Genomic DNA, 17,087 nt, shown 5'->3' with positions numbered 1-17,087 from the left:
ATATTGACTATGCCCGCTGTCAGTGCATTATCGGGAGGTACAGCCTTTAAGTTGGTGATTCTAAACCTATTGATTACAACTCCTTTGGCAACCCCCTGTCTCCAAAAATATTCTGATTCACAACAGCTACAAAATTACAAGTAAGAAGAGCAACAACAACAACAAAAAAAAGGATGGGGGTGACCGCAACATGAGGAACTGTATTAAAAGGTCACAGCATTAGGGGAGTTGAGAACTTCTGCTTTGAGTCCTAAAAGCACTGCTTTAAGTAACGAGTGGGTCGTTAAGGAACATCAATGCCTTTAAAAACTCTTTCTTCCCTTTGAGGTGCTAGGGACACCAGGCAGATGTACCCCTCAGGAAGTCACATCCCCTGCCTGCATTCATGCCTCTCTGGAGAGAAAAAGTTCATTGGTTAGTTTTCCCACAGTGAGCTGCTATGAAAGTGAGTCCACCATTCACTTTTACAAATGTTCATTTGCCCTTCTGTTTCTTCAGCATAAAAACTCTATTCAGAGATTGCCACCTTGGACTTTGAAGACTCCAAAAATGTGAACCCAAGAAACTTCTGTTCTTTATAACTCACAGGTCTTGGGGGCAGCCTGTATGCTGCATCATGATGAAAGCAGAAAGAACAAATGTCATTACAGTCACAGAGTGGCAGGTGCCAGCTTACGTTGCATCGACATTCTCCACCCCGCGGAAGTAGCTGACGCCCTGAGAAGTGTTCCGCAGGTGCTTGCATTTATCGTCAATCCGGAGGGCAGCCTGTTTGTCACTCAGATCCTTCTCAAGCTCGTGCTGCGCAGATCTGTCTGAGCTGCAGAGCCCAGGGAAGAGAAGAAAGAGACAGCTCCAGTCAGAACTTTCCATACTTCTCCATCGAACAATCAACTCCCATTCTGAAGGAGCATCGGTGAAAATGGCCCTGCACGTGAGGCGTGAGGGCCCTACCTTTGCCCAGCCCACCCTGCCCTGCGGTGTCCCATCCCACTCCACCCTGTCCATGCTTCCTGTCCGTGGAATGTGGGGACGTGGAGAGAGGAAGCAGAGAGAGAATCCTATCTCTTAGTGCTCATCAACAGCTGAGGTGGGGCACTGGTTTGCCACCTATGTCCATTCCTGTGCCTTCCTTTCCTCTTTCCTGTTCAGCTTCATATTCTCAGCCACTTTACCCCTATTTTTGAATATAATTTTCCCAAGAACCTCATGAGGCATATACAATCAAAGGCTCCCTCAATTCATTGGTGACCTAAGTTTGTGGCCATGTTTCGACTCAGACGGTTCAAAGGAGATATAGATTAATTAAGAGTTGGAATCAACTTCCAAGAGTGTGTAAGGTAAGGTTAGGGAGCTGGCAGTTCACCCCAGCACTCTACTCTGTCCTTGCAGCCCAGTCACCGGAAGAGAAGAAACCCTGACAACCTCAGCAATACAATCTTCTTCCCAAGACGCCAGAGAGAGAAGAACCATAAGGCCTGCCCAGAGAATAGCCCTGGATGAGACCTGGGCGTGGGTGACAGGTGAAAAATATCTTCAGTCATAGAACGGTTCACTCAACAACTGTTGTATGACCCTAGAAACAGTTAACACAGCAGAAACTTCTCTGATTAGCATTATATTAGCACATGGCAATATACACATGACACAGGCAGCTGGTGTGGCTCGAAAAAGGTGACAACAAAAAAGGGGCCAGGAACTGCAGAGCAAGCTCTGTGATTCTACACAGGATGGTCAGGGAAGAATTCATCAGATCACTCTGAGTCTTGGGGTAAGGATAATTATATCACACAGGTTAATGGTCTCAAAGACACTGGTTTGCTTCTAAGTGAAACTGTAGAGTGCTGATTGCTGTGCTAAAGAAGGGACTGCTGGAGACTTGGGGGGGGGCACTGGGAACCCATAGCAGTGACTCAGAGGAGGAAATAACAGCAGGGACCCAAAGAGAGCAGAGGAGATAAGAGTTTAAACTGTGGGTATGTTTAAGAACCAAGACAAACCCTCATGAGATAGGACTTGAGTGAGAATCAAGAACTCCAGCCGGGTCATTGGATTGATGGAATTTCATCACTGGAGTCGGCGGACATTGGGGTTGAGAGGAGCATCTGGGAGAATTCAGGTGACACATTAAGCCCAAGTATACTTTCCACACAGGCAGAGAGAATCCTGTCGAAATTTGAATTTGTCTATGCTAGAGACAGAAAGTTGGGAGCGATTAGCATGTGGCCTGTGAGAAGCAGGACAACAGAATGATTAACCACTTGTGTGCTTCTAGAACCTTAAGCAAAGCCTGGCATAAGAATTGCTCAGTAAAGATTGTTTCTGGTGGAATGAACTGGTACCAGCCTCTTCCACTTACTGTGTCCTGTGCCTTCAGTGGAGTCATTCAGCTAAAGCTTTGTTTTGTTTTGTGTAGAAATGAAGGCAGCCCTACGGCAACTATCTGCATTTTATGAGTTCTAGAAGAACATGTATGCAAGAGATGCCTCCCCTTTGGGCTATTATGCTAGAACTCTGGACTAGAAGGTCTGTCTTGCTCGTGATCTGGGGCCAGCACATCACATGGACTTCCTGTATTGAGATGACATCTTTAAGGAGAAGGGACTCTAGACACTTTTCTCACATGTACTCAGGGCACCTGGGAAGATATGTGATGTTACCATCTTGTCAAGAGCTATCATACAACCAAAGATGTCAAGAGGCATTGTAGTGCCCATGGAAATTCCAAGTTGACATGCGTTCTGGGAGGTGGCAGTGGCATCCAAAACAAGTGAATTGAGAAACCCTGCTTCTCTTACAGTTGTTGGAGAGAGTACAACAGGAAAGCCAACCAGGGAAGTGAGGTTGCCATTCTGTCTACTACGGATTTAAGCAAAGCCAGACTCCTTAGAGGGAACCAACAAAAACCCAAGCAAGTGCACACACAGGGCCAAGACCTTGCGCAGCAAGGCCTGTAATTTAACTAAGGGAGACAGTTATAATGCAGACTTACAGAGAAGTGTAGCTGCCCCAACGTGGCTCATCTTGGCCAATGAAAGCCAAGGACAAAGACAGAGCAGGAGATTTTAGATCATGAAAGAAAATGGAGGTAAGTACAGATTCTTAGGATGTGCTAAGTGAGACTCCTAAAGAAGTCACCAGCTCATATCAGAACTACTCTGTCCAGTGCCAAACCCTGTCAGGCAGCTTCCTGCCCACCTAATTCCACCTCCAGAGAACCATAGCATTCAAACCTCATCAACTTTTCCAGTGTCGACCCCCAAAGACCCAGGTTGGACAACCTAAGCAGGTAATAACGAACACTTGTTAGCTGAGCACACCCATGTCATCCTAGGTAGCAGTGGTATATGTGTAGCCATCGTGTCTTTTGGGGAAGGGGTGGCATTTTCAACACTGCTTCTTCCTGTGACCAGAGCTAACACAGACCTTTCAAGAACTGTTAGACAGCAGGATCAGACAGCGCTTTTTCTATTCTGATAGCCATTGCCCCAATTTAGGAACCTCCCCAGATTTTGTTCTCTTTTCCCGTTGCTCCACCCTTGTCTTAAAGAGCAGGTGCCCTAGAATCTGTCCCCTTGAGGGCTTCTCATCCCAGTGGTAAATAGAGATGGTGCCTAATAGCAGTGCTGTGGGTGCCACGAATGATGATGTATTCAGGACAGGTGGTTTCTCTAAGGAAGCAGGGAAACAAAAGGGAGATAGCCTGTTCACTGCCAGGACTGAACAAAGGCCTCAAAGGAAAGACTCTTCCTTCCCACAGCATCTCCAAGTTAACTTTTAAATGAAAACCGAAGACACAGTTCCAAGCTCTCATCCTAAGCTCTGAATAAAACTTGGTGAAGTGCACCTCTGTGCACGTACGTGCCTTTGTATGTGCCTGTGTGTGTGCAAGGCCACACGTGTGTATGTGACCATATGTGCCTGTGTGTGCCCGTGTGTGTGTGTGTGTGTGTGTGTGTGTGTGTGTGTGTGTGTGTGTGTGTTCATATGAAGCTCTAAGAGAACTGTGTACAGGCGGCAGAAGTACCCTTCAATGCTGGGCTTTAAGGCTGGATAAAGGGGGAAAGCTTACGCCAGTTGGGCTATCGCCTTATCCAGATGTCGCCTCATTCTTTCTTGGCAACACAGAACGGTTTCAACTTCCTGCTCAATAGAAAAACAAAACCACACATTAATGTCTTCATTGGGTAGAGCAATGAAAGTCAGCAAGGTTCAAGTCTATCAACGAAGGGAATCTTATTAGTTGAAAATCTGTGACATTAAGCAGTAAAACAAATTTACATCTATTTATTTAGCTGTATGCCTCATGATAATACAAACCAATCTTTCCTTAGAGGACTATAGGGAAACTACCATATGGACCAAGCTGGAACAGGGGAAAAATTTTAGTGTTTTGTTTCTACCCCATCTTCGTTTGTAGGTAAAACAAAACAAAACAATAAAAGCCCTAAAACTTGGGTGATGTGCAATATTGAACTTATGATGTATTTTTTCTGGTTTTGCATTTTTATTTGGGGTTTATTATGGGCAGGAGGAACTGCCACCATTAAGTATGCCCCTCCCACCAAGCAGGTCCATTCTAATCCTCCTCCCGTGCCTTCTGGGACTTTTTCTTTTTCTTTGTGCTGCTCTTTGTGCAGCTAGCAGCAGCCTCAGGCTCCTTAGAAAATTTCCTTTTCTTCTTAGGGGATGATGCCTTTTTCATAGCAGCTTTCCTTCAAAAGCAAAGGAAGCCAGCAAAGGTTGGGAGGTAGGCCTGGGAGCTTCTCCATAGTTACACACACAATGCTAGCAGGTGGAACTCTTGGAGGTCAACCACCTGATGTCATGCTGTGCCCCGTAGCCCAGTCCCTACACTTGAACCAATGCCACTCACTTGACCAAATGTGTGGCAGCTTGAGGCTACAAGGATATATGCACTATTTCATAGCATGTAAATATTAATTTCCCTCTGAAATTAATATTAACATTAGGACATTGACAAACTCAAATAACACTCTTCAGTCATCTTTATAAGTGATTATAATAATTTTTACCACTTTCGAAAGTAAAAAGGGATCATCCCTAATATTCTGTTTTGTGGCTTGGATGCTTCCCCTTAATAGTAAACGATGCTGTTGTGAACAGTCAGAGTAAACAGATCAACGCTGCCAAGGGTCATGCTTGTTTTCCAGGTTTGGCAATTAAAACTAATTTCCCTTCCAGAAAGCCGAATTCGTCTACAATAAGGAATAAGTCTGCCTTCCTTGGGCATGCCAGGTAGCGATCTGTCCTGCAACTCTTACCAATGTGACAGAACATGCCCCAAGACAACAGACAACCTGCATGTATGTGAAGGCTAATGTAAGGATGTACCTGATGTTCTCAACATCCTTAAAATGCAGTCCTTAGCCACATGTGGCCGTAGGCACCTGTAGTCTCAGGGACAAGGAAGGCTGAGAGGCTAAGGAGTTTAAGTCTAAGGCTAGCCTGGCTCACAGAGTAGGAGACGCCCCTCACCTTAAAAAATATCAATTCTTTCCCATCAGATGCAATATAACTTTGTGCGTGGTGTTTTGTATATTGGCATTAATGGTTTCTATGGTGCCATTGTCTTTGTTGATTTGAATACAATACTTTCTTTGCTCTACTATTACGAATGCCTGCCCATTGTCTTCTTCCTTTATTGCTTAACCTAAAAGTATTGAATAGGGGCCTTCTGGGGGTGGAGGAGCTCAGTCAGTAAAGCAATTCTCTTGCAAGGGCAAGGGTCTGAGTTGGCTTCCCAGAACCCACACAAAGATGTCAGACATGATGACCTGAGGAGGCCAGACCAGCAGATCCTTGAAGCTTGCTGGTCAGCCAGTCTGACCTAACGGATGAGCTCCGGGCCAATGAAAGGCCCTGCCTGGAAAAGAAGAGGAAGCATCCCTGAGAATGACAGCTGATGTTGTCTTCCGGCCTTCACATGCATGCACATATGCATACATGTGCACTCCCACAAGCATATGAACATGCCACATATGTGTTTAGACAATACTGAGTATGCCTAAAATGTTAACCTGCTGTCTGATTCTTAGAGGCTCAGGATCAGTAGAATCAACTAGTGTTTTCTCGGCTTCCGTATTGTACCAAAGTTCTGCCTGTTCTTATAAATGTCATGGGATACTAAAAGAGTCTTAAATTTTTGTACTGTTTAATGTTCATCTGTCTCAATGACATAGAGAAGAGGGACAGTGAGAGATGGGGGGAGGGAGAGGGAGAGAGAGAGGGAGAGGGAGATCAAAGCATGCCTGGAGTCCTGCCTAGAAAACATCATTAGGGTACTTTAAATTATGTGCAGTGTGTTTTCACATAAAATACATGTAGTGGAAATTTCTGGGATTTCCAGTGGAGGGGATGCATTTAATAAGATTTCAATATTTTTTAATCCTTAAACAGTAGTTTTTATTTGTGGGTTCAACTAAAGTTGGATGATGAACAGCAGCTGGTTGAGGCAGGGGAATTTACATGAACAAGGAAAGACTACATCGGGACCTGTAGAGCTGCCCAGTGTTACCTGATCTGTTGATCTGCACTCAATGCCTTCAGTGGAACTATGTGTGGTGTAAGCCATCCTCTGCCCTGCCTCGAGGTAAGAACTTGCAGGAGACATGTGCAGAAGGCAGAAGCTATGGAGGTGGTCTGGGTCGTGAGCCCGTGGCTGTAGCTACTGGCATAGCCCAGGTTTGCTTGCAGTGATTCTGAACTTGGAGAGGAGTAAGAGCTCCCAAGGACGGACATCCTAGAGAGTCTCAGCATGTGAGTGTAGTACATGACAATGTGGTCTCCTTAGCAGGACTTTGGGGAAAAGCCAAACAGGAACTTCATCTGTAGTTGAGGAACCTTGGATTCGGCCTCCTATTTGAGCAGCCTCACAGCCTCCTGCTTCACGCAGCTCTCTAGAACTATATTCTTAGGACAGTGTTTGCAGGGGTGAGGCTGTCAGAGTAGAGACTCAGCAGACTTTTCCTTCCAATCACCCCCAGTGAAACCACACTTTAACTGTGACCAAGTTATGAGGTAATCTTAAGGACAACGACACTTTCCCAGGCTTCTGTATAGATAGCTTTAGACTGCCATTCCTTAAACTGTTTTCACTTAAACCTTATTTGAAGAAATAAAAAATAAAATACAATAAAATAAAATAAAATAAAACCTCCTTTGCTTCCAGGCAGTGGTGGTGCACACATTTAATCCCAGCACCCGGGAGGCAGAGGCAGATGGATCTCTGTGAGCTCAAGGCCAACTTGGTCTACAGAGTGAGTTTCCAGGATATCCAAGGCTAAACAGAGAAACTCTGTCTCAAAAACAAAACAAAACAAAAAACAGTAATTAAATAAATGACCTATATTTTGCCTATATAATCTTAAGTCTAAAGGTATTTAAAATTATCAAACACTTTGTGATAAAAAAAATCAAGGAGATATTAATTTAAAATAGTCCTTTGGCACAAACATAATTTTACTCTGCTACTTGTTAACAACAAACACAATTTGCATACTAACGAGATGGGCGTGCTTATGTACTTTTGATGCTGAGGGACAGAGTATCTTCCATGCCTTTCAGAATGAGGGGTAGAGGTACATTTAGGGCCATGCCAGAAACTGTTAATCCCAGACTAAAGTTCATTTAACAGTTAAAATATTTCGATGAAACTAAAAGTCACCAATCATTAAAACTGGACACTCTAACAACTTGATGGAAAGACATGCTCACTTCATGCTTACGTCCTGAGGGGTGACAGTAGGGAAAATAAAATTTTAAATCTCTGCTTTCTGTAATTGAACCATCATGTAATCCAGAAGAGCTGAAAATTACTTGGAGAAAAACATTGCAATTCAGGACATAAAATAGTCAGGAGTCTGAGCTGTGTTTCAGGCAGCACCGGTGTGTGCACGGCATGCACAGTGCAGTGTACAGGTTATGCATTCAGAACCGAGGCCACAATGTCGTCACATGGTGCAGCATGGATGAGCACTTCACAAGACCCCATAGTCCTTACAAGTTTAACTTTGAATTCATTTTTAATTGTGAACATTTAGAACCTTTCCACTGTTGTCAAATTTTTATGACCCCCCATGCTCTCTGTTACATACCCTCAGAAGGGATTGCAGCCCACAACTGAAGAAGCCCATGCTTAGCAAACACTTGATAGAATTGGTCCACAGCTATTTGCTCCAAACTTAAACTTTCCTTCCTGGATAGAGGAGGGAACATATAAAACCCAGGACGTAAACAAAATTTACAAGGCTTCAGGGTTTTGAAAGTTAAGGGAGTTGCTAAGCCTCTATAGATAGATTGCTGAGGAAGAATAGATTCCCTCTTTGGCAAAGCTACCTTCAAGCTGTGCAGGAAGATTGGGAGTGTAGCTTTGGTGAGTCAGTTACCCATAGTGGGCAGGCTTTCCAGAAATAGAGCTGCCTTTAAGCTACCCTTTTCTAACAGTCCCAATGGTTTACTAAGCTACAGTTAGGTAGACTATTTTCTTTGGTTTTTCATCACGTCCCTGTCCGGGGTGTGATGTGACATTTGTTCACTTCTCAGGAAAACTCACACAAGAGGCCATTTGCCTCACGATAGAACTTAATACTCATGTGAGTTATGGACTCTGTTCCAGTGGAGTAAGATGGACAGCATCTCAAGAACACTGATGTCTGACTACCGATGTGGATAAGGGCGAGTGTCCTTATGAATGCAGACCCTGCACCCAGAAGGTTGAAGCTATTCGTGTGGTTTTGTATATTCACGTAACTGTGTTCTTTGAGGCTCAGGGAGTGTAGTTAAACCACTCCAGTTGAACAGCCTGCAGCAGTCCAACTCCTAAAGTCAAACTGTACTTCCAGTCGGACCCAGGTCAGGGAAAAAAACCTCATCTACAAGAGCAGGCCCTTTGTTCCTAACACAGTCCTTGTTATCAGCTTTTGGTTTCAATATTTGCTCCTGTGTCCCTCAAAGATGACTAACAAGTAGCTGTACTTTCTGACAAAGCTGATTGTCAGGAACTTTTGGACCCACAGTTTGAACGTTTGAACTTAGGCAAGGAGTATCTAACTTAGTAAGGATGTTTGGACCCTCCCTAGGCTTTCATTCTATGATGAGACTATCCAACGCCTTCTCAGAGCAGAGCCCTCCACCCAGGCTGCATTGCGCTGAACTGGGTCTGTTGCAGAAGCTCATTCCCACACATTCCTAATAGGCCCTTGAAGTCTGAAGTGTCTCTGCTCCTACACCATGGAGGGAGGAGAGAAACTGGTCGCTGGGAGCAGTTTGAGAGAGTCAGCTTGGTTCTGAGTAGCAGGCCGTGCTTGAGTCCCAGAGCATAGCTAGTTGCAGGTTTAACTTTGGGGATAAGATGACCTCTGTTACTGAGTTGGAAAATATCAACCTCTGGTTCAGTGTTTCTTGGTTCTCAAAGATAGCTCTGTGGTGTACCGATCACAGGCCACATCACTTCCCAACTCAAGGTCTCCAGCCAGTGTTCGCCAAAACCAAACTCAGGGCCCTATCATTGCCTGGATCCAAAAAGCTAACGTAACCCATTTCCAAATTCTAGCCAGCCCCAGGCTCCTTCTGACACCTACTCGTCTGCAGTCAGTTGCTAAAGAATTCGCTGTCTTGCGTTTTCACTTTGTGGCACTTCTACATCCTGTTTCCATACCTATTCCCCTGCAAGCTTTTCCCTTTCGGCACATGCTTTCCCTTCTTCTTGGGTAGATACTTGGGAGCAGAGTTCCCGGATTATGTAGTCACTCTGAGTAATCATTTTCTAAATCAGATGCATCACGGTCCATTCCCACCAACGATGTGCATGGAGTTCAATCCCCCCAGAGTCTCAGCCCTTATTTTCTCTATAGAAATCGCCGTCCTGTGGGTGCGAGTCTCATTATGAAGGTGATTTCTGTCTTCTTGGTGATTAATGATGATTCGTGGTTTTATACCATTATAGGTTTTGGCTTCTCCTCTTTGGTGAACCGACATGTATGTTCAACCATTTTTAAAAATTGAGTTGTTTTTCCTCTAAAACTTTTAGTTATTGCTTATATAGGCTAGATAAAAGTCCATATCAGGTCTATGATATATGAACATTTTTGTTAATGATAATCTTCCTCGATGTGCCAATTCCTGAGTTTTGTTGATGTAGCTTATCTTTCGTTCTTGTTTTCCTTTCAGGGTTGTATCTAAAAAGACTGTCACCCACTCCAGTGTCAAAATTATTTAGACATACTTCCCCTAAGTATTTGATCATTTCTAACTTCTGTTAAGTCTTCCATACATTTCATATGTCACAGTGCAGGGATATGAGGTGGTGTGTTGTTTGTTTTCAGATATAGAGCTGAGGCTGACATAGGACTTCAGGAGATAAAGCTGCAGTGAAGGGTACTCTCCCACCAGTAGGAAGTGGGCAACGGGAAAGTGAGCTGAGAGGAAGGACAAGCAGACACTGGGTTTGACCAGTACATGCCTGATCCTTATTATCATTACATGTTAATCAAAGTTTTTAAAATTGTTTGGCAGGGCACTTAAGGTGAAAAACTAGTGTTTGAGTCAACGTCTTAGCCAAAGAAAGAGACTGGGAGCAATCTCAAGCACATGGAGGCTGAAACCTTAACAGACTGAGAGACGATAGTGTCTCAGAAAGTGAGAGAACTTGGGAGCAAATCAGATTTAAGAGGTGGAAAGTGAAAGGGAGCCTGGGAGAATCCACAGAGCAGCTTGGACACGTCAGTTCTGGGGTTGCAGCTTGGCTGTGGACCAAAGCCACCCCAGATGCCCATGCCCTTTGACATCCAGTTGCTATTCCTGAAGGGAAGTGGGGGAAAGGAGTCAGGAGTACGCCCTGTGGTCAGCAGTGATGGTCTTGACACCAGGGTGGTGTGGAGCTACAGGGAGCAGACCCCGTGCCTTCCCTGGAGACCCAGCACACACTGCCAAGGGGGGCGTGAGATAAGGACGCTGCCTAACTCTTCAGTGAGGGAAGACTGAGCTGTTGTCTGGTGGCGGCAGCTTCACAGTTTTGAACACTGGGGACTGAGCCTTCAATGTTGTGTCCTTCAGGGATATGCACTGACAGGAAAATGGCCTCAGCGTCATTTTAAATGGATGGAGGAGTTTTCCTATCCATAGACACAGTTGGGGTGCAATCTTGGAAACACATTTATGTCATTACTGTGTGAAAGGTACACTTTCATCTAAATGTGTTTGACAGACTGGCTGAAGTACTCCAAAATTGACCAACACTAATTTGCATCCAAATGGGGCTACTTTATCCTTTCCCATAGTTTTTAAATTTGCACTCAACATATATTACATACAAAAAAAACAAGAAAATGAGCCCTTGCCGGGCACTATAAATTTACTTGTGAGTGGCTTTAGACGCACATTTAGACTCACATTTGTGTCTGCATCTTCCCATTACCGAAGCGTTTTCCCTCCACGCTTACCGTCAGTAGTTCTTTCTCGGCTTCGTCATGCACGAGATCGATCCCCATTCTCTTCTCTCGGTGAAAGAGACACTCTCGGGCAACCTAGACATCCACAGGGCACAGAGCATGTCACTACAACATGACCATGGCTACTTTCAAAGAAGTCAACAGGGACTCCCAAGATAAGACTTCTCAAGTAGGCTTGGAAGAGCCTAAGAAAGACCCCAGAAGAGAAAGACGTCTTTGCTGTTACCGAAAGGGTGACATCTACTCTAGAAATTAATTTGAAAAAGAAAGTTCTAATTTGGAAGGCTGACAAAAAGAACCCCACCGATGAGCAACTGAATCAAGTGCTTGGCGTCAGGTTGGTGAAGAGAAACAACTGGAAACCATGAAAGATTGGGTCTGAGATACCATTATTTTAAGTATTTTCTGCTGGGAAAAGTAGAAATGAATGGTTTACTTTCAAAATATTCAAATGTTTGTATGGCCCACTATCTAAGTCATTATCTGTAAAAATTATTTATTTTCATAATTATAAAAATAATATGCTTTTACCTATTAAGAATTAAAATATGGAAAACAAGTTTCAGAGGCTCATTGCTGCTTTGTTCATAGGTTATCTAATTTTAATAAAATGGAGACAAAAGCATCCCTACAATTATAAAAAAATATAAAAGTATAAACTACTTTTTTAGAATCAAATAAAACAGTAGACTGAAATTTGAAAATATTCTTCGAGGCAGAGAATGTTGGTAATGACAACAAAAAAAAAATAGCACAGTCACTAACAATGAATTACGTAGGAGGTCATTTTGTAGCTAAAATGCTTTCTTCAAAACCCTTTCCATGACAGAGGACTATGTTAAACTTTTGTAAATACAAAATGTGAGCCATGTTGTAATATGCTTTTCTTTCCCAGCTTTAGACAGGAAATGCCTTCTTTCTATGGTGGTGGGCATAAGAGGTTGGAGGACCCATCCTGTGGTACAAGGGTAACAGGTGACTGGAACCCACTCAAAACCTAGTCAGACGCCAGTAACTAAGTGAAGGACTGCCTGTCTGACCATGACAACTGGCCTACACTCGGCCCCAATTATCTTTTTAGTAAAAGAATCCTAAACAGATTTCTAAAGGGGTCTCATCTGAACACTTGTGCCCTGAAAAACAATTACATCAACATAAAGATTACTTCATGATACAGACTGAAAATTTTTTTCTTTTTTAAAAATGTTTATTTGTATATGTATGTGTGTGCATGTTTGTGTGCAAGTGTGCATGTATACATACATGTGTGTGCACGCTTGTGTGTATAGTTGTGTGTGCAGGTATATGTGTGCCTATGTGTGTATTTATATGTGTATAGGTATATGTGTGTATATCTGTAGGTTTCTGTGTGTGTGTATGTGTGTGTGTGTGTGTGTGTGTGTGTGTGTGTGTGTGTGTGTGTGTATACATGTGAAGGCCCAAGGTCAGTTTTGAGTTCCTCAGATACCATCAACTTCATTCTGAAACAGAGTTTCTCATTGGCCTGGAACTCACTGATTAAGTTGACTGGCCAGTGAACTCAATGATCCCCCTGCCTCCACCCTGCCAGTACTGGGGTTGCCAGCACAAACTACCATGCCCTGCCTTTTCATATGGGTTCTGGGGATCAAATTTGGGTTCTCCTACTTGCAAGGAAAAGGTATTACCAACTGAGCTATCTACTCAGCTCTCATTAAATTATAATTCTCTTAAACAACTCTTTTCTTCCATTTTCATCTTAATCTAGAACCTGCAGAGACCGGGCCAGCCTTCTTAAGAGCTAAGAAGACGGCCCGTTTCAGCTGAAAACAGTGTGGAGCCTAATGGTGTTTCTTTAGTCTGCTTTGCTTTCAGAATTCGCTCAGAAACTCACTATGTGTGATATATGTAAAATGGCAATTTGTTAGCCATTACCAATCCCATTTACAAATTTATTGATGAGGGGGGTTTCTACGGGCAGCAGAAAATGCAATTTGTTGGAGATAACTATAACCACTGAGCTACAGTGCCTTCTACTCTGACCCTCATCCTCACCTGCAGAGGGGCATCAGTCTCTATCAAACCCCTCTCCAGCCTTCTCTTAATATCGGTCAGTGCATTTGTCTCCCCAATCATTTCATCCAACTCATGTATGATTTCCGATTTCCAAAATGCTATGTCATTGACTCGTTCTCCCAGGTTTTGGGTAGAGTCAGCCTGGGTCTTCCGGATCTGCTGGTATTTGTCTTGAATGAGCCGAGACGTATCCACTCTGAGTCTCTCTGAATTATGGCGTGAGCAATTGGACTCCTGGAAGCCGACTAGAGTGGAACGGTACCAGTCATCAGGGGTGTACCTTGTGAAGAGCGTGGTTCTGTTGGACACGAAGGGGAGCATAGTGCTCTCACACACACTCTGAGATGTCGAGGACAATGGGGCCAAGGTTGGGTAGTTGTAGGCCGTTTTGTAGTATGTGCTTGGTCTCCATGGAAGGCTCAAGCTGTGTGTTAGATTACGATGGGGAAAACGGTTCCGATAGCTCGATGTTAAGGTACCAATGGCTGGTAGAAAGTTGGTTGCTGCAGGTTGAGGGTGGGCATAAGTAGCTGTTAAAGTAGAACCTAGAGGTTCCATGGTGCTCAAACACAATTTGTAAATCTCTCCTGCAAAAGAGGGATGGAAGAAAGGAAGGAAAAATGGAAGGAATATCAAATAAATAAATCATATACACTGTACTGATAAAAGCTTTCATCTGATGCAGAGCCAGCTTCAGTGTTCCCAGGCTCATTACAGATCTCTTCTCATACGTTATCAGGACCCGAGTCTCTAAAATGTATGAAGGTAGTATATTTTTTATATTAGTCATTTGAATTTTTGAAATTCAAACGTTTTAAATTAAAGGACTGATCCCGTTGTGTGCAACCTCGCAAGTGTAGCTTCGCATTACTCCCTAATTGTAGTTCATATAATTCTAGAACATACATCGTCTTCTTTTTAGCTGAATACGTTTATGGGACCTCTTAGGGAGACCAGGATGCTACAGACTGTGACATACTTTTTGGAATATAATTCTGCTGGGGAGCTTATGTCTATAGACCTGATGCTAAGAGGGAGAGAATCAAGTCATATTCAATTTGATGCACTATTCAGATAAAAAGAAATGAGTTCCTCACGGATTAAATAGCTGTATACCAAATACCTTCTGACCAGAACCATAGAATAACTGATTTGTAGAACTGTGTCCAAGTTAAAAATCCACTCATAAAATAGCTTCCCATGTCAGAGTGGCCCAAGTAACACTCACTCCATCACTCTGTACTAAACCCCTCTCTCCTTTTCCTCCTACTCACTTTATATTGGCATCTCTTCACTTCAGTTTGGAATTTAAATATTGCTTTTCTTCAAAGCGAGTTCAAGGCAACTTGAGGTGTTGGGGGGCCTTAGGTCTGCCTTCCCTCCAACCCATTTCCTTTATCAAATCCAGAAATAACATAGTTTTCTTCCAGCAAAAAAACATTTCTCCTTAGCTTTGCTTAAATGTTTGGCAAGAGATCTCAAGTCCAGAGAGGGTCACTTGGTACTCTGACAGTGGAACCTGAAAGGCAGAAGGTCAAGTTGGTTTTTCTAATACCTGCTACGCTGGCATCTTGAGAGACTACAATCCAGGATTGTCAAAACTGAAACCACAAAGCCACTGAATATGAGACACGTGCACAGTACAAGTTATGAGGATGGAGAAAAAGCCATGTAAGAAAAAGCAGGCAGAGCTTTGTTTTAGGGAAGGGGTAGCTGTAGGTTGATGTCGTTATGCAGGTGAAGGTGGACACACGATAAAACGAGGCCTGTCATTGAATGAGAAGGAAGGGCAGGAGGGAACAAAGTTTTAGAGGAGAGGGAAAAGGAGAAAAAGAAGAATCAAGAATCAAGAGAAGGACGACCCAGATCCGGGTGGTCTTGAATGGCCCTAGGTAGTTATATATATTTCTTAAGGGGTGGATTTCTATAGGTCAATTTATCTTACCTAGGTGGGAGGTTTATGTCTTTATTATTTGGTTGGGAGTTTACTGTTTGGAATGTATTGTGGATTGAGAATTTAACATACAAATATGGTTGATAAATTACAGCTTATTGAGTTCTGATTTCCCTGGGTATTAGGAGTGTGGTCAGAGTCTGTGGCAGGAAGCCACGATAGGCCAGCCCCATGCCGGACTTCTAGAACCCTAGGATGATCAGATTGGCCAACAAGTGACTTGGTTCCCTGAGAACATCAAAACACACTCTGGTCACATCACGGTGTCCAGCAGCCCATCAAAAAACTACATACTTACTAACAGACAGAAAACATGGCCATAATTAAAGAGAATCGGTCTGTAGAAGCAAGTCTGGAAATGGAAGGGATGATGGGACAAGAACAACTGTGGAAGGAGCCGGATGAGACACTAGCAATAAAACAGGCACACAATGTCTACTTAACTCATTAATTGGGATGGGTAGCATATTGGACACCTGAGAAATAGATATTGGTACACGCAAGCCTTAGGAACAGGAAACAGATTTTCTTTCAATGCTTTCTTTCTTCCTTCCCTCCCTCCCTCCCTCCCTTCTTTCTTTCTTTCTTTCTTTCTTTCTTTCTTTCTTTCTTTCTTTCGATAAAGCCAAAGCAGCAGTGGAATAGCACAGGAATTGTGCCTTTGTGCTGTCATAAGGAGAGGGACCAAACGTTGGAAGAAATAACTGAATACCTTCCACGTGTGACAGAAACTCTTTAGATGGTCATAAAAGTATAGAAATCCCACAAACTGTAAAGAATATAAACAGAGAGAGACACAAACATACATGTACCCCAGTGCCACCCCTGGGGCTGGTCCAAATCAAATTTCTGAAAGCCAGACCTAAAGAAAAAAACTGAGGATTGGAGAGAAAAAAACAGCACAGCAAATAGAATGAACAGGTATACCAGATGCCAGTTGCCCCCAATGTTTGTTCTGTGGTGCCTGGCATCAAACCCACAGTCTTCCACCTGCGAGGCAAGCATTCTACCAACAGAGCTACATGCTAGCCCTTGGCACAGTCTTTAGAAACCTGGAAGACAGCCTAAGGCAGAAATCCTCTAGCAAGTGAAATGTCTCTCCCTCTTGTTGGCTTTCTGTTGCTGCACTAACACCACCACCAAAGGCAACTTAGGGGGAAAGGACTGATCCATGCCGATCACAGTCTGTCACTGAGGGACGTTGGGGCAGGAGCTCGAGCAGGAGAAGCAGGAAGCACAGAGGATGCTGCTTCCTGGTCTGCTGCTCATCACTCATTCAGCTTGCTTTCTAATTCAACTCTAGACATCTGCTCAAAGCTGAGCCCGCCCACAGTAGGTGGGGCCAGCTCACATCAATCATTAATCAAGAAAAAAAAAAAAAAAACCGCCCCACAGTCTTGCCCAGGGGCCAGTCTGATGGAGGTGTTCTCTCAAGATTCCCTCTTCCCAGATGACCTGAGCTTGGGTCAACAAACAAAACCCTCAAAAAAGTAAAGCCAGATAAAAGATTTTTCAATCAAAAGTCGAACAGATTCATCAGCACCAGGCTTGGGAAGGAAATTCTTCAGGCAAAGGGAAGTATCCCAGATGGAGCCTTGGATCCAACA

General features: G+C 43.6%; 1 protein-coding gene across 1 annotated transcript in view; it reads right to left on the bottom strand.

Annotated features, from left to right (window-relative positions):
* Positions 1-17,087, bottom strand: part of Tekt3 (tektin 3) — a 34,679-nt gene that overhangs the window by 13,115 nt on the left and 4,477 nt on the right. Inside the window, 4 exon segments of the mRNA NM_001024739.1 lie at positions 677-820; positions 4,073-4,143; positions 11,463-11,546; positions 13,506-14,113. Of these exon segments, the coding sequence (NP_001019910.1) occupies positions 677-820; positions 4,073-4,143; positions 11,463-11,546; positions 13,506-14,084 (878 nt within the window). The 5' untranslated portion in view covers positions 14,085-14,113.

Source organism: Rattus norvegicus, chromosome 10, assembly GCF_021556685.1.
Source record: "Rattus norvegicus strain SHRSP/BbbUtx chromosome 10, alternate assembly SHRSP_T2T, whole genome shotgun sequence".
In the NCBI taxonomy this organism is placed as follows: domain Eukaryota; kingdom Metazoa; phylum Chordata; class Mammalia; order Rodentia; family Muridae; genus Rattus; species Rattus norvegicus.
The sequence above is the reverse complement of the archived record's forward strand: the minus strand, read 5'-3'. Positions and strand labels throughout refer to the sequence as shown.